This window comes from Thalassophryne amazonica, chromosome 10 (genome assembly GCF_902500255.1).
Source record: "Thalassophryne amazonica chromosome 10, fThaAma1.1, whole genome shotgun sequence".
NCBI classification, from domain to species: Eukaryota; Metazoa; Chordata; class Actinopteri; order Batrachoidiformes; family Batrachoididae; genus Thalassophryne; species Thalassophryne amazonica.
In genome coordinates, this window is record NC_047112.1 from 15,147,641 (window position 1) to 15,169,013 (window position 21,373).

The 21,373-nt window shown below is 39.2% G+C and overlaps 1 protein-coding gene across 2 annotated transcripts in view; it reads left to right on the plus strand.

Moving 5' to 3' along the window:
• The first annotated feature begins 1,719 nt into the window (after positions 1–1,719).
• fxr1 (fragile X mental retardation, autosomal homolog 1) overlaps positions 1,720–21,373 on the plus strand; it is a 34,765-nt gene continuing 15,111 nt past the window's right edge. Inside the window, exons 1-11 of one of the 2 annotated variants that reach the window (XM_034179467.1) lie at positions 1,720–1,855; positions 9,475–9,527; positions 9,859–9,952; positions 10,033–10,104; positions 10,282–10,430; positions 11,015–11,108; positions 13,552–13,668; positions 13,987–14,157; positions 15,149–15,227; positions 15,675–15,784; positions 16,900–16,986. In XM_034179467.1, the coding sequence (XP_034035358.1) occupies positions 1,787–1,855; positions 9,475–9,527; positions 9,859–9,952; positions 10,033–10,104; positions 10,282–10,430; positions 11,015–11,108; positions 13,552–13,668; positions 13,987–14,157; positions 15,149–15,227; positions 15,675–15,784; positions 16,900–16,986 (1,095 nt within the window). In that variant the 5' untranslated portion in view covers positions 1,720–1,786. The remainder of the gene's footprint in view (positions 1,856–9,474; positions 9,528–9,858; positions 9,953–10,032; positions 10,105–10,281; positions 10,431–11,014; positions 11,109–13,551; positions 13,669–13,986; positions 14,158–15,148; positions 15,228–15,674; positions 15,785–16,899; positions 16,987–21,373) is intronic. The other variant, XM_034179468.1, reaches the window with a different exon arrangement.

Sequence of the window (21,373 nt, forward strand, 5' to 3'; positions counted from 1 at the left end):
GAGCAGTATTTCTGGTATTTATCTTTGTATTTACGTTTTGCAGACTGTTTTTTACTTTTACTTTTGATACACTGTGTGCTTCTTATCCTGTGTCCTGCTATCCAATGCTGCTGGAACCTCAATTTCCCTGAGGGAGTCTTCCCAAGGGATCAATAAAGTTCTGTCTGATCTAATCTAATCTCTAATTTATACTTGGTAAAAGCATTACACATAGGGACCTGATAAGCCTACTGAGTTTGGGATCAAAAGGTCAGTGTTACTGGAGTTACTTTGTAAAAGTGTAAGCACAATAACTTGTTTCCTAATTGCCAGATTGTCACTAAACTTAGTAAGTTCAGGCACGGAGACCCCAAGAAGTGGGTCAAAAGGTCAAAATCACTGAATTGCACTTTGTGAAAGCCTTCTGCAGAAAAGCATCACTTGCCAATGGTAAACTCTTCAACGTGTGCCCAGGCCGCTGTTTTCGTGGCCATTTTGTTTGTTTCTCTCATAGGAATTTTTTGTTGTTATTTCTCTCTTGTAGAATAATTTTGTTTGTTTTTCTTTTTTTGGTTTTCTTATGGCCATGGTGCTTGTGTGTTTGCATCATGGAGCATTTTGTTTTTTTTTTTTTGTTTTCTCATGGCCATTTTGTTTGTGTATTTGTGTCATGGAACATTTTGTTTGTTTTTTTGGTTTTCTTATGGCCATGTTGTTTGTGTGTTTGTGTCATGGAGTGTTTTTTGTTTTTGTTTTCTCATGGCTATGTTTGTGTCATAGATAGCTTTTTTCACATGGCCATGTTGTTTGTTTGTGTCATAGAGCATTTTTTTTTCTCATGGCATGATTTAATGTATTTGTGTCATCAAGTATTTTTGTTGTTGTTTGTTTTCTCATGGCCATGTTGTTTGTGTGTTTGTGTCATGGAGCATTTTGTTTGTTTGTTTTTTTCTCATGGCCATGTTGTGTGTTTGCCTTATGGGGCATTTTGTTTGTTTTTTTGGTTTTCTTATGGCCATGTTGTTTCTGTCATAGATCGTTTTGTTTTTCTCATGGCCATGTTGTTTGTGTGTTTGTGTCATAGTGTTTTTGTTTGTTTTCATGGCTATGTTATTTGTGTCACAGATCTTTTTTTTTTCCTCATGACCATGTTGTTTATGTGTTTGTCATTGAGTGTTTTTGTTGTTTGTTTTCTCATGGCCATGTTGTTTGTCAGAGTGTTTTTTTTTTTCTCATGGCCATTTGTGTCATGGAGTTATTTGTTTTCTCATGGCCATGTTGCTTGTGTGTTTGTTTCATGGAGAATTTTTTTTCTCATGGCCATGTTGTTTGTGTCATGGAATGTTTTGTTTGTTTTTTTCATGACCATATTTGTGTGTTTATGTCGTGGAGTGTTTTGTTTTGTTTTCTCATGGCCACATTTGTCATGTTTGTGTCATGGAATATTATGTTTGCTTTTCTCATAACCATATTTGTGTTTATGTCGTGGAGTGTTTTGTTTTCTCATAGCCACATTAGTCATGTTTGTGTCATGGAATATTTTGTTTGCTTTTCTCATAACCATATTTGTGTTTATGTCGTGGCGTGTTTTGTTTTCTCATGGCCACATTAGTCATGTTGTTTGTGTGTTTGTGTCATGGAGTTGTTTGTTTCTCTCATATGGCTTTTTTACCATTTGTTTTTCACAGGAGCATTTTGTTTGCTTGTTTCATAAAGCTAATATTTTTGGCTTCTTTCTTCCTCTCTTAGAGCTGTTGCCGTGTTATCTTCTGCTCACGATGCTAATCAGAGCACCTGTTGTCCCAGCATGCTTTGCGTGTCCAATATGGAGGACCTGGCGGTGGAGGTTCGTGGTTCCAACGGGGCTTATTACGAGGTAAATACCGTCATATTACACACCGTCAGACACCACAATATACGATACGATCCACCGTGTCAGCAGACATTCGACGCGGGACGACAATTTTTTCCCCTTTAATTTTAAAGCGCACGCGCTTGCTTGTTATTAGCATATGCTAGCTGTAGTAGCCTAGGTGAACGCTAGCTGTCTGATCTGACCGAGCGAACGCTTCGTCATTTGGTATCAACATTAATATTTACGGCGAAGGGAGCTTTATGTCGGCGATAAGCGTCTCCGTTATAAGACGTAAACGCGTTTTTGTCCTTTCGCTCGGTGGTAAATTCTTTGTGCTAGCGCGCTAGTTGTTGACATCGGAGTAAATTAAGGGTTAAACACAGCTGAGTAGAACTGGAGATAAATAATAAGCATATTACAACTTTCGCTAGTATTTGACAGATCATGTGGTTTTTGGCTGGTGGTGATGTTGATTTTTAGGAAGGGTGTAGGCACTACACGGTTGTCTATTATTTGATACTTTATTATGTCTGAGATATTGCCGAAGTGTGTGTGTGTGTGCGTGCGAGACAGACACACACACAGCTGTTGCTTGTCAATCCCGACCAGTTGGTATGTCAGGAGTGTCACCACACACACTTTGTTTACAGCTATTTCAAGACCTGCTGGCTCCCCTTTCCTCAGCACTCTGCTTTGTGTATGTTTCGTTTCCTACTCTGTTTTCGGCACTACTTCATGATTTAATCTGTTTTCTGTTTGTCCCTGTTGAATCTGATTTGCTGTGTTTGTTGACGGCTGTTGTACTGTACACACTCTGATGAATATGAATACTGTATTTGGGAATTGGCTTTTTGTTTCTTTTGTTGTTGTTGTTGTTGTTGTTTTTTTTGCGGTCTACCACAGTCTGTTGGACATAATATTTGGAGTGTCCGGCTTTTCCGACCTGAAAATGAGGCTCTCATAAATCATGCCAATCCGCTTCTTTTTTGGGGGGTGTGGTCAGTGCACACAGTCTGAGTCATAACCACAAAATTAGGAGCAAAAAAAACAGAAAAGCAAGAAAAAATAAATGCCTACCCTTACTCTCCTGCTTCCAGCATTTTTGCCATTGTAAGTTAATTTTCCTCCTGACAATACACTTGCCCTCTGCTTTGGAAAGATTGATACTGATGTCTATGTTTTCATTTGTCACTGCTTTTTTGACCAACCTATCCACCTTCTCATTTGTTGGGATACCTATATGCCCTGGAACCTCCATCAATGTTATCTCAACCCCTTTCATTGCCACATCCCTAATCGCCTAAAGAATGTCGTAAATGAGGTCTTGCTGACTCCTGGATGAACCTGTCCCAATACTATTGACAGCTGACAAAATCAATTAATTATTTGTATGTGTGTGTTAGGGCTGAACGATTAATCGCATTTACGATAATATCGCGATATCATAGAACAAGATTTCCTAATCGCAAAGGACGCGATTTGAAACGTGATCTCGTAACGCACGAGATTTGAGTGCAAGCTGAGCAAAGAAAGCAGCCACAACGTGTAGTTAGCAGTAGCACTGCGCTAACCTGTTGTACAATGGCTTCAGGCTCGACAGAAGCGGACACAGCTCAAATTTTGGAACCAAAGAGGGGCAGCACGTCAGTTGTGTGGAATTATTTTGCCTTTAAAAATGAAGATGCAGCGCAGCGTCAGGTATTGTGCAGAACCTGCCTTGCTACAGTTGCTACCTCACGAGGCAACACCATGTTGAGATCAGTAAGCGTTATTTGTTTTATACCTGTAATTGTGTTTATTTATAGATTGTTATAAATCTATAAGGTTCAGTGTTTAAAGTTCAGTGTTTAAAAAGAGTACACCTACATAGGCTTACATAAAACTAAAGTTGAACAAGTAAAGTCAGTTTGTTTGCATTGTTGTTGTGTTAATAGTTTTACATCCTCATTGAAGACAACTTTGGATGCTGTAGCTCCTCTGAAAAAGAGAGCTTTAAATCAGAAGTGTCTGACTCCGTGGTATAACTCACAAACTCGTAGCTTAAAGCAGATAACCCGTAAGTTGGAGAGGAAATGGCGTCTCACTAATTTAGAAGATCTTCACTTAGCCTGGAAAAAGAGTTTGTTGCTCTATAAGAAAGCCCTCCGTGAAGCTAGGACATCTTTCTACTCATCACTAATTGAAGAAAATAAGAACAACCCCAGGTTTCTTTTCAGCACTGTAGCCAGGCTGACAAAGAGTCAGAGCTCTATTGAGCTGAGTATTCCATTAACTTTAACTAGTGATGACTTCATGACTTTCTTTGCTAACAAAATTTTGACTATTAGAGAAAAAATTACTCATAACCATCCCAAAGATGTATCGTTATCTTTGGCTGCTTTCAGTGATGCCGGTATTTGGTTAGACTCTTTCTCTCCGATTGTTCTGTCTGAGTTATTTTCATTAGTTACTTCATCCAAACCATCAACATGCTTATTAGACCCCATTCCTGCCAGGCTGCTCAAGGAAGTCCTACCATTATTTAATGCTTCAATCTTAAATATGATCAATCTATCTTTGTTAGTTGGTTATGTACCACAGGCCTTTAAGGTGGCAGTAATTGAACCATTACTTAAAAAGCCATCACTTGACCCAGCTATCTTAGCTAATTATAGGCCAATCTCCAACCTTCCTTTTCTCTCAAAGATTCTTGAGAGGGTAGTTGTAAAACAGCTAACTGATCACCTGCAGAGGAATGGTCTATTTGAAGAGTTTCAGTCAGGTTTTAGAATTCATCATAGTACAGAAACAGCATTAGTGAAGGTTACAAATGATCTTCTTATGGCTTCGGACAGTGGACTTATCTCTGTGCTTGTTCTGTTGGACCTCAGTGCTGCTTTTGATACTGTTGACCATAAAATTTTATTACAGAGATTAGAGCATGTCATAGGTATTAAAGGCACTGCGCTGCGGTGGTTTGAGTCATATTTGTCTAATAGATTACAGTTTGTTCATGTAAATGGGGAATCTTCTTCACAGACTAAAGTTAATTATGGAGTTCCACAAGGTTCTGTGCTAGGACCAATTTTATTCACTTTATACATGCTTCCCTTGGGCAGTATTATTAGACGGTATTGCTTAAATTTTCATTGTTACGCAGATGATACCCAGCTTTATCTATCCATGAAGCCAGAGGATACACACCAATTAGCTAAACTGCAGGATTGTCTTACAGACATAAAGACATGGATGACCTCTAATTTCCTGCTTTTAAACTCAGATAAAACTGAAGTTATTGTACTTGGCCCCACAAATCTTAGAAGCATGGTGTCTAACCAGATCGTTACTCTGGATGGCATTTCCCTGATCTCTAGTAATACTGTGAGAAATCTTGGAGTTATTTTTGATCAGGATATGTCATTCAATGCGCATATTAAACAAATATGTAGGACTGCCTTTTTGCATTTACGCAATATCTCTAAAATCAGAAAGGTCTTGTCTCAGAGTGATGCTGAAAAACTAATTCATGCATTTATTTCCTCTAGGCTGGACTATTGTAATTCATTATTATCAGGTTGTCCTAAAAGTTCCCTAAAAAGCCTTCAGTTGGTTCAGAATGCTGCAGCTAGAGTACTGACGGGGACTAGCAGGAGAGAGCATATCTCACCCGTGTTGGCCTCTCTTCATTGGCTTCCTGTTAATTCTAGAATAGAATTTAAAATTCTTCTTCTTACTTATAAGGTTTTGAATAATCAGGTCCCATCCTATCTTAGGGACCTCGTAGTACCATATTACCCCATTAGAGCGCTTCGCTCTCAGACTGCGGGCTTACTTGTAGTTCCTAGGGTTTGTAAGAGTAGAATGGGAGGCAGAGCCTTCAGCTTTCAGGCTCCTCTCCTGTGGAACCAGCTCCCAATTCAGATCAGGGAGACAGATACCCTCTCTACTTTTAAGATTAGGCTTAAAACTTTCCTTTTCGCTAAGGCTTATAGTTAGGGCTGGATCGGGTGACCCTGGACCATCCCTTGGTTATGTTGCTTTAGACGTAGACTGTGGGGGGGTTCCCATGATGCACTGTTTCTTTCTTTTTTTGCTCCGTATGCATCACTCTGCATTTAATCATTGGTGATCGATCTCTGCCCCCCTTCTCGGCATGTCTTTTTCCTGGTTCTTTCCCTCAGCCCCAACCAGTCTCAGCAGAAGACTGCCCCTCCCTGAGCCTGGTTCTGCTGGAGGTTTCTTCCTGTTAAAAGGGAGTTTTTCCTTCCCACTGTGGCCAAGTGCTTGCTCATAGGGGGTCGTTTTGACCGTTGGGGTTTTTCATGGTTATTGTATGGCCTTGCCTTGCAATATGGAGCGCCTTGGGGCAACTGTTTGTTGTGATTTGGCGCTATATAAGAAAAAAGTTGATTGATTGATTGATTGTGTTGCATTGTGTTGTTTGCACTTTAAAAAAATATATTGTTTATTATGAAACGGATTCATTAATTCTGTTGTGTGTGTGCGCGTGTGTGGTTTTTTAATGCATAAGAAGGGGAAACATAATCGCATATTAAATCGCAATCGCAATATTGAGGAGAAAAATCGCAATTAGATTATTTTCCAAAATCATTCAGCCCTAGTGTGTGTGTGTCAGGGGGGTCACCATGTCATGGCAGGTGTGATGTACATTTTCCTGCTTTTTTGTCCTTTTAAAGCACTGAGGTGTAATTAATTTTGTAATTCCTCCCTCTGGCATTAATCCACACAATAGTTACCCCCCCCCGTCGCCGCCTTACTGTATCTCATCAGTACTTCTTTTCTACTTCTCAAATGTACAGTAGCTGCTCAAATGCGCATTAGCTCTTCCACTCCGAATGCACATTAAATCTTTGGTATGTGCAGTATTATCAACACTACAACCCCTGGCAATAATTATGGAATCACCGGCCTCTGAGGATGTTCATTCAGTTGTTTAATTTTGTAGAAAAAAAGCAGATCACAGACATGACACAAAACTAAAGTCATTTCAAAAGGCAACTTTTTGGCTTTAAGAAACACTATAAGAAATCAGGAAAAAATAATTGTGGCAGTCAGTAACGGTTACTTTTTTAGACCAAGCAGAGGGAAAAAAATATGGACTCACTCAATTCTGAGGAATAAATTATGGAATCACCCTGTAAATTTTCATCCCCAAAACTAACACCTACATGAAATCAGATCTGCTCATTAGTCTGCATCTAAAAAGGAGTGATCACACCTTGGAGAGCTGTTGCACCAAGTGGACTGACATGAATCATGGCTGCAACACGAGAGATGTCAATTGAAACAAAGGAGAGGATTATCAAACTCTTAAAAGAGGGTAAATCATCATGCAATGTTGCAAAAGATGTTGGTTGTTCACAGTCAGCTGTGTCTAAACTCTGGACCAAATACAAACAACATGGGAAGGTTGTTAAAGGCAAACATACTGGTAGACCAAGGAAGACATCATGAGGAACGAATGGGAGGAAACTGGAGTCAATGTCTGTGACCGAACTGTAAGGAACCGCCTAAAGGAAATGGGATTTACATACAGAAAAGCTAAATGAAAGCCATCATTAACACCTAAACAGAAAAAAACAAGGTTACAATGGGCTAAGGAAAAGCAATCGTGGACTGTGGATGACTGGATGAAAGTCATATTCAGTGATGAATCTCGAATCTGCATTGGGCAAGGTGATGATGCTGGAACTTTTGTTTGGTGCCGTTCCAATGAGATTTATAAAGATGACTGCCTGAAGAGAACATGTAAATTTCCACAGTCATTGATGATATGGGGCTGCATGTCAGGTAAAGGCACTGGGGAGATGGCTGTCATTACATCATCAATAAATGCACAAGTTTACGTTGATATTTTGGACACTTTCTTATCCCATCAATTGAAAGGTTTATTTTTTTTTTTAACCCCTATTGTTAAATATGGGGGGGGAATACACAATCACAATACTGTACCGATTATCAAGGTCTTTGGCCAGAGTGAAATGAATAAGGAGAATTGGTTCAGTTTAATGTTAGAACACTAACACATTCAAGAGTTAAATGGCTGTAGAATGGAAGACTATGGGGAAAGCTAAAAACTTGGTAAACCACTTCTTATTACCATGGAATAGATAAAAATATCATTAGGAATATCTGGTGGCAGATTCCTGGGTGGGTACACATGCATGGTTACCTCAGTAAATGTTAAATTTTTAAATTTTCCTTTCTTCCCCTTTAACAATGGCATTCTCCATGAAGTCCATATGAGTTGGTTGTCAGTCAGCTCACACACACGCAGACATTATGAGTACATATCATTTGAAGAAAGTCATGTTAACAAGCATTACAGTATCTCCTGTCATCATTATCACTGCACAACAGCAAACGGCAGGATATAATAAGGATTATTAACCGAGCAGGTGAGGTTAATAATTTGTTTATATATATATATATATATATATATATATATATATAAAAACACACACAAATTTACGTATTAGGGATGTGAATCTTACAACAACTCACGATTCAATTCGATTCCAGTTCTTGGGGTGACTATTCGATTCAGAATCGATTTTCGATTGAAAGACCTCTGAGAAATAGTTATAGTACTTAAAAAATGTTTATGTTTAAGAAAATGCAGCTTTACAAGGTTAATCAAGTTAATCAATTTACATCTTTAGAATCACTTGATTAACCTTGTAAAGCTGCATTTTCTTAAAGATGTAATTTCACTTATCCGCTTTGCTCGTTCAGAGATGGGTGGCAGTTTAGTGAAGTGATGGAGTGTGCGCTGGACAGTAGTCGGCAGAGACCGCTGCTCCACTCCTTTTAGCTCCGGGTGATGCCGTAGCATGTGGTCTTGAAGATTTGAAGTGTTTCAGAAGTACTTGACTTTAATTTTGCAGATTTTGCACACTGCATAAGTCATGTCAAGCTCCTTCTTACGCAACAAATAATAAAATCCAAAATGGGCCCAAACATTTGCCTTCAGCAAAGATGGTGCTGGCTGAATTAGCTCTTCGCCCGCCATGCTAAGCTGCAGCTCACGAATGTTTAAAGCACGCCGGACCCTCCCCTCGCAAGTAAGCAAGAAAACGTTTAAAAAAAAATGCTTTTTAAAAATCGATTCTTGAACATTTTGGATCGATTCAGAATCTTAATAAATAAGAATCGCGATTCAGACGTGAATTGATTTTTTCCGGCACCCCTATTACGTATCGCCCAAATTTGAAAGCTGCTGATCATTTTGGGGTCATAGTCGGACCTGTTCGCTTCACTTCCATGAAGAACTTAACAGATGATCTGGTCGTTAGCTGTAAGCCTTCAGTCTGTGTTTAGATATTTGTGGAGTATGGTCATGTCCAACTTGGTTTTTCTAATTGTGTTTTTAGCTTTCTAGTTTATAATGAATGTGATACGTGATCTGGACCATGGTAACCGGTCAGATATGGGAAAATATCAGACCAGAAATCAACCAATCAGAGCATGCATAGCGTAACAGCCAAATAATAATGTGGGGTATCTGTCAATAACAAGCCCTGATCCTATCCTGAGCCACCTACTTGAATTCTCACTGAAGCAGGTGGTTCAGGTTTATAATGTAGTTTGGTTGTTGTTGTATTGCTGAGTTTCACATCGTCTGTGTTTCTGTGCTGCAGGGCTTTATCAAAGATGTCCACGACAATTCTCTCACCATTGCCTTTGAGAACAAGTGAGTGGCTATTTTTAGAAGTTTCAGTTTAACATCATGTATAACTGCTGGTAAACATCTTAACTGAGAAAACAGTGTTTCAGTCTTTAGACTTTCAGAGTCCACCATCTTAAAAAATGTATATATAATAGCCTATATGCATTTTCTGAATGAGTCTGAAAGACTCAATAAAAGGAAGATTTAGGAGTAATATTCCTAAATCTCTTTTTATTTTTAGTCTCAAAGTGAATTATTCATTTAATAAAATCCAAAATGTCGTTTGTAGACCTTTTGCTTGTTTTTGACTGGTGTCGTATTTCTTCTTCAGTATTCATAATTTTAATCTTTTCAGCTGGCAGCCAGAACGCCAGGTGCCCTACAGTGACGTCAGGATGCCGCCTCCCGCTGACATAAAGAAGGAGATTGGAGAGGGTGAGGAGGTGGAGGTGAGGAGGAGACGAGCAGTTTTCTTTTTCATTCTTTATTTTCCTTCTTTTTTGACCTCCTGTCTTTCTCACTCGTTCAGATTTTGTCCAGGGCCAATGAACAGGAGCCTTGTGGGTGGTGGCTGGCTAAAGTCCGCATGATAAAAGGAGATGTGAGTTTTGTTCTTGGAACATGGTTTTATTATTTTGATGTCATATTTTCGCACTCTTCCTACAAAGTTTCCGTTCATATGAATTTTTTTTTGTTGTTATCACAAGTACTTGGTAAGTCACACCAAAACTTTGATGTTAAAGAAGATTACTCACGAATCCACATTCTCTCTCTTCAGTTTTTTGTGATTGAGTATGCAGCCTGTGATGCCACCTACAATGAAATAGTGACGTTTGAGCGTCTGCGCGCAGTCAACACAAACAAAACACTCACCAAGTCCTCCCTTCACAAGTGCACCGTCCCTGTTCCTCAGGATCTACAAGAAGCGTATGTACAATAAACAGTCCTGCACCTGCACTTATTAAACCTTATGTGCTCTGTCGTACCCTGCGCTCGCAGTATGCAGGCTTGCCAGGGTTTTAAAAAAAGTTGTCAGGCTTTAGAGCCTTTGCCTACATTTCAGAACTGTTTGCCTGTTGACATTTGAAAATCAACTTTGCTTGAATCTTTTATAAGGCAAATCTTACTACCTATTTATATTTTAACTTGAAATAAAAAGTTTTTGTTAGTATTATTACAACACAGTTACACAACCTTTATTTTAAGGGAACAAATCTGAAATAGATTGAAATTATTTGTCCAAGTTTGCAATAACAGAGTACGTCTGTTTTGGTGTCATTTGTTGGTCTACCTCTTTTCTTTAAAATGTCTTTTTTAGGTTTTTTGTTTATGCTTTGGTTTGCCTGAACTTAAAAAAAAAAAAAAAACATATTTCTGTTGCTTGCTTTTTAGCCAGTATTATTTCCTTTATCAGTGTAGGTACGCTGAGACTCTATGTAAATTTCATGTATATAGGGACTGTACATTTTAGGATTCGCTGACCTTTAATCTTGTTTGTTTTTAAATTACAGGTGCCAGAATGAGCATGCCCATAAGGACTTTAAGAAAGCTGTGGGGGCCTGTCACGTCTCATACTGTCCTGAGACCAGCCAGCTCATCGTAGTGGTAACGGTTCTTCTGTCTTCTGTTGCAGTACTAAAATTTAAATAGAAATGATGACGTCCTCCAGTGTCACTCAGATATATTCATTGTTTTGGTAGACCCAGAAAGCACACTGATCTACAGTATTGTGTTTTTTTTTAATAGAAAATATATCCACCATAATCTTGGATAAGAGTTATTGTTGTTGTTGTTGTTATAACAACCCACCCTGACAAAATCGTCAGAGGTTCAGGACGTTTGGTTGGGGGTTGTCATAATTTTAAGACTAGCGTTTTGTTCCAGTGTTTCTGAGCTCCCTTTTTACTTCTGTATTTGACAGTTTCCACACTGAATTCTTATGTCACTTCATATTATTATTTTATTACCTCTGCCAATAAAGTTGAAGGATGTTATGTTTTTGCCCCTGTTTGTTTGTTTGTCTGTTTGTGAACAGTCCACAATTTTTCATATATTATTATGAAATTTTTACTGAAGGTTCATATCCTGATAGGCAAGAACTGATTAAATTTTCAAGGTCAAATTGGAAAAATCCCTATCTTTAATATTGAACAAATTTTCAAAAATTCATAACTCTGTCAAACAAGATCACATTTCTGTCATCTTTGAGGGCATTATGTAGGATGGTATCCTTTATTGACTGACAAAGTTTGATCCGGTGCTGATCCAGGTTACAAATTTTGTGGCCATTTAAATTTAACATTGAAAACCCCACTTAATGTATATTTTCCATTATGTCTTAATCAAACGTGCTCCAGTAACTTTCATATTTGATCCGGTGTTCTGTCGAGATGAGGTTCCTCGCATAACTGCACATGCGTGCACTGAAAAAATTACTTGACGAAGTTCGCTTATTTTGATGGGCAAGTAAATGTATAAATTGTTCATCAGAATGTAGTAATGTATAAAATGTACTCACTATAAAACGATAAGTATTTTTAACCTGGAGTTAGCTTATTTCGACAGGCAAAATATACATATAAATACATTTATGCTCCTAACGTAAAATACAGAAAATATTTACTTACTAGGCTATAAATAAATAAATCTTGCATGAATACTTCTCGGTGGTGGGTAGAGGAAAAAACAAAAACATAAAAACAAAACGCACATGCGCAGTTGCATGTCGAGCGAGTTACATCATCTCCACGTGCAGTTGCGCGAGGCACCTCATCTCAATAGGTGACGTCTTCAAGTCCGGGGTAGAATGATGTGCGCATGCGCAGTAGCGCGACGCACCTCATCTCGACATTCACCTCATCTCGACGGGACACCGGATCTGATTCAGATTGTGGATTTTGTGGGCAATTGAATTTAATATTGAAAAGCCCATTTGGTGTACATTTTGCATTATATCTCAGTCAAAAGTGTCACAGTCACTCTCATTTCTCTGTTATGGATTTACCTACACCACCAAAATTGGATGGAGGTTCCAATTTTATGCTTGTTTGTCTATCTTCCAGTTATCATTCAGAAACCAAGTGCCAAAAAGCAATGATAACTTGTGCATAGTAGGGATAACCAATGTTCTCTGAAAATTATCTGAAAAATAATTCAGACACTGAAAAACTTGAAAAAACAAAACCTGACAACACCACACAAAAACTTTGATTCAAGTGCATGAACTAAATATATACTCCTGACATTTCATCACATCTATTTTAGCTTATGAAAAACTACTTCTGACTGGAATTTGACCTTGTAGATTTTTTTCCAAGGTAAAAATCTGTGGAATTGTAAACTAGTATTGGTGGAGGTTTGTGCTGTATGAGCGTGGTGTTCTACTTATACTTAAAAACCACTTCAGGAACCTGGATTGCTAATTTGATCAATTTTTGTTGGCAGCACGGTGTTGCAGCTGGTTACTGCACTTATTTACAAAACAGAAAGTTTCTGCTTCAGGACCACCTTTGCCCATCCTCCAAACCATCTGGAGTTACACCAGGAAGGGCATCAGGTGTAAAAGTTGTGCCAAACCAACATGTCAATCCAGGTCAAATCCGCTGTGGTGACCCAGTACAAAAACAAATCTATTTTTTTTTTTCATTTTTTTTTTTTTTTAAGGAAGAAACCAAAAAAAATTGTCACCTTTACATAAATGAGTCACATTTCTCTGGGACAGTGTTGTATATTTTTCCTGTGTTGATTGAACAAAGTAAGTTCTAAATAGTAGCTGTAGCTTTCATGTACAAGAGCTTAAACGCTTTGATCTCTTCTGTATTCAAAAAACATGTTTAAGTGATGAGTCCTGCTGACCTAGCACAGCTGTGTAGTACACAGAACATTTGATAATAAGTTACAGTATGGCAGGTCAGGACTTTGAGAAATCTGTTCTAGTGGCAATGAAGTGTTTTTTTTAAGTGTAAAATGGCTGATTAAGTGGAGGGGGGGTTTTATTTGTGTGTTGTAACAGGTAAACCATGTTAATATTTGTTTTGTGTTTGTGTAGTCCACCAATGAGACAACTGTGAAGCGTGTGTCTCTGCTGAGTGACATGCATCTGCGCGGTCTCAGGACCAAGTTGCTGCTGATGTCGCGCAACCAGGAAGCTACAAAACACCTGGAGGTCAGTCAGCAGCAAACAAACCCTCACATTTTCAGTTTAGAAAAGTATAAGAAGCACATGGATGTCAATATTTTACTTCCATTTGTGGCATTGGTATTTTTTTTTAATAGTTTTACACAAATGGTACCTGTACAGTACGAAAGCTCATTTTTTTAGGAGATGCTGTGGGTGAGGTTGCCTCACTTTGTCACTGTACCATTTGCTTAATTCTTTATTTTCGGTAGCGATTTAGACAGTAGATAGTTTTGATCTCTTGTTCAGTTGAGGTAAAGTGATGTCTCAGGTGACTGTGAAATTAATGACCATGTTTTTGGGTAGAGCTCCAGGCAGATGGTGTCTTGCTTCCAAGAGGAGTTTATGGTCAGACCGGACCTGATGGGTCTGGCAATTGGCAGCCACGGCAGCAACATCCAGCAAGCACGCAAAGTCCCAGGAGTGACTGCCATTGAGCTGGAGGAAGAGACCGGAACCTTCAGGATATATGGGGAGGTGGGAGTGTTGGACAATTGTAAAATAATAAAAAGGATATATTGAGAGAAAAGCTATAATATGGACAATATCTGGACAGATTAGCAGATATGTTTATTTTAGTGAAATCAGATCAAAAGCTTCAGATTTACTTTGCTCTTCTCAGAGTGAAAAGAAATCTCCACAACAAAATATAAATTATGTGGGGGGAAATGGTACTGGTTGTGGTACTGATAATGGTTTCTATCCATTGTTTTTAAAAAGTTTTTTTTTTTTTTTTTTAAAGCAGAACTTTTTGGGATTGTCAGTGATACTCAAAATATTCTACATCTATCCTGACTTGTCTGAAGCCACCTGTAAAAAAATTTACAAAGTTATATTAAAGGATATTTGCACATTATTACTTGCATTTATTATTGTGTATTTTCCAAATTTATACACACACACACACACCAGTAGCACATGCAGTAGTGCGTGTTTGCCCATCATCAAAATAACTTTTTCTGATTTGGACCACCCTTGGTGGAATGATTGAGTGTCAGCAAAGCAAAAAATTATTTGGTTAAAAAAAACAGCTAGAAGTTGATGTTACAGGGCAAGGTCAAAGTTTGACTTCATGCTTATCTACAGAGGACATTTAATTGCTGTTTTGGTGATATTGGTTAAAGATTAAACACTACTATGAAGTCATATATCACTATTCTGGTTCCATTTTTGGAATGTCAAGACCGCACAACCAGACTGTATGATATCACACAATGGGTCTTGTCATTAACATGTTCTTGAGATTTGTTTTTACTTTTCATTCAAATTCTTATTTTCAGTTGATTTGACCAAATGTGGGTTTCGTTCATTCTTTATTTTTTTAATATTAGATCATTATATTTTGAGGCTAACTGTTGATTTCATCATGTGATCTTTCTTCTGTTCATGCGGAATTGTTAACATTCTCTGTGGATTACTGGGTGTGTTAGCAGTCTAAAAGGATTACTCACAAAGTGTTGTCTTCCAGACAGCAGAGGCAGTGAAAAAGGCCAGGAATTATCTGGAGTTCCTGGAGGATTCTGTCCAGGTTCCCAGGAACCTTGTGGGTACGTAGACACAAAAAGCCTCCTTTACATGTGCACTTTGTGCCACTACTGTTGAAGTGCAGACACAGTGATAGTAGCGTCACCTCAAATCTAGGTCTTATTGCAACAGTGGCTCAATAAAGTGCTGTGCAGCACAAGACACCAGATCATTAAATTATCAAATTATAAATAGATGAAAGGCAAACCCAAAATCTTAAAAAATGAAGGCAGAGTTGGGGAATAAAGTCTGCATGTTTGAACAGTGATGTGAAAAAGATCCACATTTGAAAGTGACTCTAACTACAAGAACATGTGGCTTACACCTGAATAAAAGGTGCAGGACTACTGATGATGTGCTACTGTAGATGTCAGCAGTAATAATAGTGAACTCACATGATAGGTGTGTATGTTCAGTACACTGGAAGGTGGCTGTTGACAGACTTTTCCCTGCTTGTTATCTGTCTGCAGGTAAAGTGATCGGGAAGAATGGTAAAGTCATCCAGGAGATTGTGGACAAGTCCGGTGTGGTGAGAGTAAGAATAGAAGGAGACAATGACACCAAGCAGCCCCGACAGGAGGCAAGTGCCCACTGCTTTGTTTTTACTACCATTATTAAAGTATTTCCAAAGGTAAGAGATCTTTTTCAGATTAAAAATAACTTTTACACAAGCTAACTTCATGATGTGATGCATGTCACGATATCTTATTACATGCTTGTTCACTGTAATTTTGGAAGCTTAACATTAAAGAAATAAATTATTCTGGAGTACGCAGTGCATCCAGAAAGTATTCACAGCGCGAAGCTAAGCAGTGCAGTGTCTGGCTAGTACTTGGATGGGAGACCTCTTTGGAACACCAGCAGCTGTGTGTGTTTCTCCAGGTAAAACTGGAGTTGCGTCAGGAAGGGCATCTGGCGTAAAACTTGTGCCAAATACCTATGCGGATTTGGCTGTATCCGCTGTCGTGACCCCTGAACAATAACGGGAGCAGCTGAACTGACAACAACAGCTTCCGTCTGGCCATTCAGGCCTGATTGGTGGAATCAGCTCATGAAGGTTTTTTTTTTTTTTTTTTTTTTTTGATTTGGTATCAGAAAAATCGAACCTAAGTGACCAAATAAGTGTGGTGGCAGCAGACCAATAGAGTGTCATGGCTGCTGCTGCTTCACCACACAGCTGCCCTGCATGTTTTAAAACTAACGCTCTCCTTTGCTTTTTCTGATTGGGATATGCCTACTCTTCATTGTATATTGTTTGATTTTTAGAAACGTTTCATTATTTTTGCAGCATGTTTGCTTGAAAAAGAACTTTGCACATTCACAAATGGGAAATGATTTCTAAACTGCTACATTGTAGAAAACGGAGCTGCAGGCATTCAGCAAATAATATCAATCCCAAAACAGAATTCCAGGTTTATCTAGCATTGGAGGTAGTACAGTATTTGTTGTCTGAGTACTGTCCTAGTTTTGTTTGCTGCTCCATTGATTTGTTGTGTGAATGGCAGATTATTTATAAAGTGATCCATAACATGCACATAAGTATTTCTAACAGTTGGAGCTCATGAAGCTAATTGGTTATAAAATGATGCTCTGGTATTGATCCTTTGCTCCACTTCACTGTGTTGTCCTACTTGTGTCACTATACGTGCGCTGTGAGTCGCTAACGTCTGGTGTGTGTTTTCTTTATTGGCACAGGGGATGGTTCCATTCACCTTCGTCGGTACCAAGGAGAGTATTGGGAATGTGCAGGTCTTGCTCGAGTACCACATCTCTTACCTCAAAGTAAGAACACGTGCGTGTGTGTGTGTGCGCGCGTACACACGCGTGCATGCGCATATGTGCATGCGCATACGTGCATGCAGACCAAATTGACAGGCTCTTCTCTTTTTTTTGTTGCATGGTTATTTATTTTTGTCAATCCTTTGCTTCTCCGTGGAAGCATTGCTCCAGTCTGCATCCACTTCATTGCTGCCTTTTAGTGCACCTTCTGGACACCTGGTGAGATTGATTTAGTTGCCAGCATGAATCGGCACAACAGGCCTACTTCAGTGAAGTCTGTAAAGCCAGGGTTTAAAGTTCTCCGTCACTATGACGGATTTCGGCAGTGACAGCGGGCTTCACCTGTGTGGGGAATGTGGACAAGGCGATCCTGATTTATTAGTTTTATTTTCATTGTCTATGAGGATGTCAACAAAGGTCTCAACCTTTGTTGACATCCTCACTGCTCCAGGATATCATCAGATGTGTAAGTTTTCAGCGAAAATCCAATTTTTGCATCTATCACATGGATTGCGCTGCGGCTGCACCACGAATGACTGCCTTTGGGTAGTATCTCACTGGCCTGCGACAGATCGGTATGCGGTTCGCCTCATCCCCTCCCCTTTGTCACGGGTTGCTTGATTTTTGAATAGACCAAAAAATTTGCTGTGATGAAGTCGCTTGCCAAATCATCAGGCAGGCACCTCGTTACGCCTCACCATGTAGTCTCTGCGACTCAGAACATACACAGCTTGACAACTTGTGAGGGGTTGACACACACTTCTTTTTATATGATCAGAGAGGAACAGCGCTTTTGGAAGCGACTGAACAGTCCAGTAGTCTCCAGCCACCCCACTCTGCAGCTGGCCGGCACCCACCCAACGTGCACAAAATGGACTGCATTTATATAGCTCTTTTCCATCTGCATTGGATGCTCAAAGCGCTTTACAAATAATGCCTCACATTCACCCTGATGTGAGGTTGCTGCCATACAAGGCGCTCACTATACACCGGGAGCAATAAGCGCCAGCGGGCTGGACGCATGAGCTGCTTGAACCAGATTCATTTTATTTTTCGGAAGAAAGAAGTGAAAATTAAGTTTGATGCTGCTGGTCAGCAGCCACCCGGCATGCACAGTGTGCTGGACGGACGATGTCATAACTTTGGCTTCATTCTTTCATGAGCCGAGTCCAAAATATGGCCTGGTTGGGTATTGCGAAGACTTGGCGTCTGTCCATCCATCTGACTGTCCTCAGCACAAGTACCTTTCTATTACTGCCACGGTCTTCAAATTCACAGGGACCATTCTTGGGCCGCAGACCTTGGACAAGTTCAAAGATGGTGAACCTTGACTCATTTTAACAGGTCAAAAGGTCACATTCTGTTTCATATTTTTATGCACATATGGCTGAAGGTATTTTAGCATTGCAGTATGTTGTTATTTTTTATCGGAGTGCTTCCAAAGGATCACAGTACCCATGCATCCTGTCGTGCCATCTAATGGAACTCAGGTTTATGTGCAGCCCGACTGTGAACGCACAGTCCGACTGCAGATGCATGTTGGACCTGTCGTGCCCAGCCACAGAGGAGCGCACGAACCGGATTTTCTCTTTTTACTTATTTATTTTTCTGAGGACTGCAGTCTAATGCTGCTGGCACCAGGGTTAGTGGACTTCACGTATGTGCAGAACGTGGACAATGCAATCCAGATTTGGTTTTATTTTTATGGTCTATGACGACAAAAGGATTTCTATATAAAGGTAGATGGTGAACAGCTTATGATTTGGCCATTTAAAAAAAAAAATGAATGGACATTTAAGTAGCCAAAGCATGTCAGTAAGACCTTGTAAGTGCTGCTAAAATGTAAATATATCCCTGCTTCATGTCTGTGCTCTGCATGTTTATATGTTGAAATTTTCTAATCCAGTGAATCATATAGTAGTTAATATTAATGACATACACATTCAAGTGTGATTGCGTTAATTTTACAAGGAACTTGGGTCCCAACAAGGCACCTAGTGGCCGAGCATCCTTTACCAGGAGAAACATGCCCATATCATGATGCTTGCAGCACCATGCTTAAATTAGCTTCACACAGGTGTCTTCTAACTGTCACAGCACTTACAGGTAACTCCAGGCTGTCTTTGATCATCCTGGAGCTGATCAGTGGGTGAGCCTTTGCCATTCTGGTTATTCTTCTATCCATTTTGATGGTTGTTTTCCGTTTTCTTCCGCGCGTTTTTTTTTTTTTTTTTTGTCCATTTTAAAGCATTGGAGATCAATGTAGATGAACAGCCTATAATGTTTTCCCCTCTCCAATCAACTTTTTAATCAAAATACGCTGTTCTTCTGAACAATGTCTTGAACGTCCCATTTTCCTCAGGCTTTCAAAGAGAAAAGCATGTTCAACAGGTGCTGGCTTCATCCTTAAATAGGGGACACCTGATTCACACCTGTTTGTTCCACAAAATTGACAAACTCACTGACTGAATGCCACACTACTATTATTGTGAACATCCCCTTTCTACTTTTTTTTACTACAACCCCTGGCAAAAATTATGGAATCACCGGCTCGGAGGATGTTCATTCAGTGTTTAATTTTGTAGAAAAAAGCAGATCACAGACATGACACAAAACTAAAATCATTTCAAATGGCAACTTTCTGGCTTTAAGAAACACTATAAGAAATCAGGAAAAAAATTGTGGCAGTCAGTAACGGTTACTTTTTTAGACCAAGCAGAGGGAAAAAAAATATGGAATCACTCAATTCTGAGGAAAAAATTATGGAATCATGAAAAACAAAAGAACGCTCCAACACATCACTAGTATTTTGTTGCACCACCTCTGGCTTTTATAACAGCTTGCAGTCTCTGAGGCATGGACTTAATGAGTGACAAAGAGTACTCTTCATCAATCTGGCTCCAACTTTCTCTTATTGCTGTTGCCAGATCAGCTTTGCAGGTTGGAGCCTTGTCATGGACCAATTTCTTCAACTTCCACCAAAGATTGTCAATTGGATTAAGATCCGGACTATTTGCAGGCCATGACATTCACCCTATGTATCTTTTTGCAAGGAATGTTTTCACAGTTTTTGCTCTATGGCAAGATGCATTATCATCTTGAAAAATGATTTCATCATCCCCAAACATCCTTTCAATTGATGGGATAAGAAAAGTGTCCAAAATATCAACGTAAACTTGTGCATTTATTGATGATGTAATGAGAGCCAGCTCCCCAGTGCCTTTACCTGACATGCAGCCCCATATCATCAATGACTGTGGAAATTTACATGTTCTCTTCAGGCAGTCATCTTTATAAATCTCATTGGAACGGCACCAAACAAAAGTTCCAGCATCATCACCTTGCCCAATGCAGATTCGAGATTCATCACTGAATATGACTTTCATCCAGTCATCCACAGTCCACGATTGCTTTTCCTTAGCCCATTGTAACCTTGTTTTTTTCTGTTTAGGTGTTAATGATGGCTTTCGTTTAGCTTTTCTGTATGTAAATCCCATTTCCTTTAGGCGGTTTCTTACAGTTCGGTCACAGACGTTGACTCCAGTTTCCTCCCATTCGTTCCTCATTTGTTTTGTTGTGCATTTTTGATTTTTGAGACATATTGCTTTAAGTTTTCTGTCTTGACGCTTTGATGTCTTCCTTGTCTACCAGTATGTTTGCCTTTAACAACCTTCCATGTTGTTTGTATTTGGTCCAGAGTTTAGACACAGCTGACTGTGAACAACCACATCTTTTGCAACATTGCGTGATGATTTACCCTCTTTTAAGAGTTTGATAATCCTCTCCTTTGTTTCAATTGGACATCTCTCGTGTTGGAGTCATGATTCATGTCAGTCCCACTTGATGCAACAGCTCTCCAAGGTGTGATCACTCCTTTTTAGATGCAGACTAACGAGCAGATCTGATTTGATGCAGGTGTTAGTTTTGGGGATGAAAATTTACAGGGTGATTCCATAATTTATTCCTCAGAATTGAGTGAGTCCATTTTTTTTTTCCCTCTGCTTGGTCTAAAAAGTACCGTTTTTTTTTTCTGATTTCATTATAGTGTTTTCTTCAAGCCAGAAAGTTGCCATTGAAATGACTTTAGTTTTGTGTCAGTCTGTGATCTGCTTTTTTTTTCTACAAATTAAACCTGAATGAACATCCTATGAGGCCAGTGATTCCATAATTTTATTGCGGGTTGTAATAGCCCATTTCAGTAGCCTTAAGAATGCTTGGTCTTGTTGGATTTTGAGATCTATTGAATCTACTGGTACCTTGTTTCCCATGTAACAATAAGAAATATACTCAAAACCTGGATTAATCTTTTTAGTCACATAGCACTACTATTATTCTGAACACTGCTGTATAACTCATAATCCAGAAAAGGACAGTTGTGTGTATAGATGGA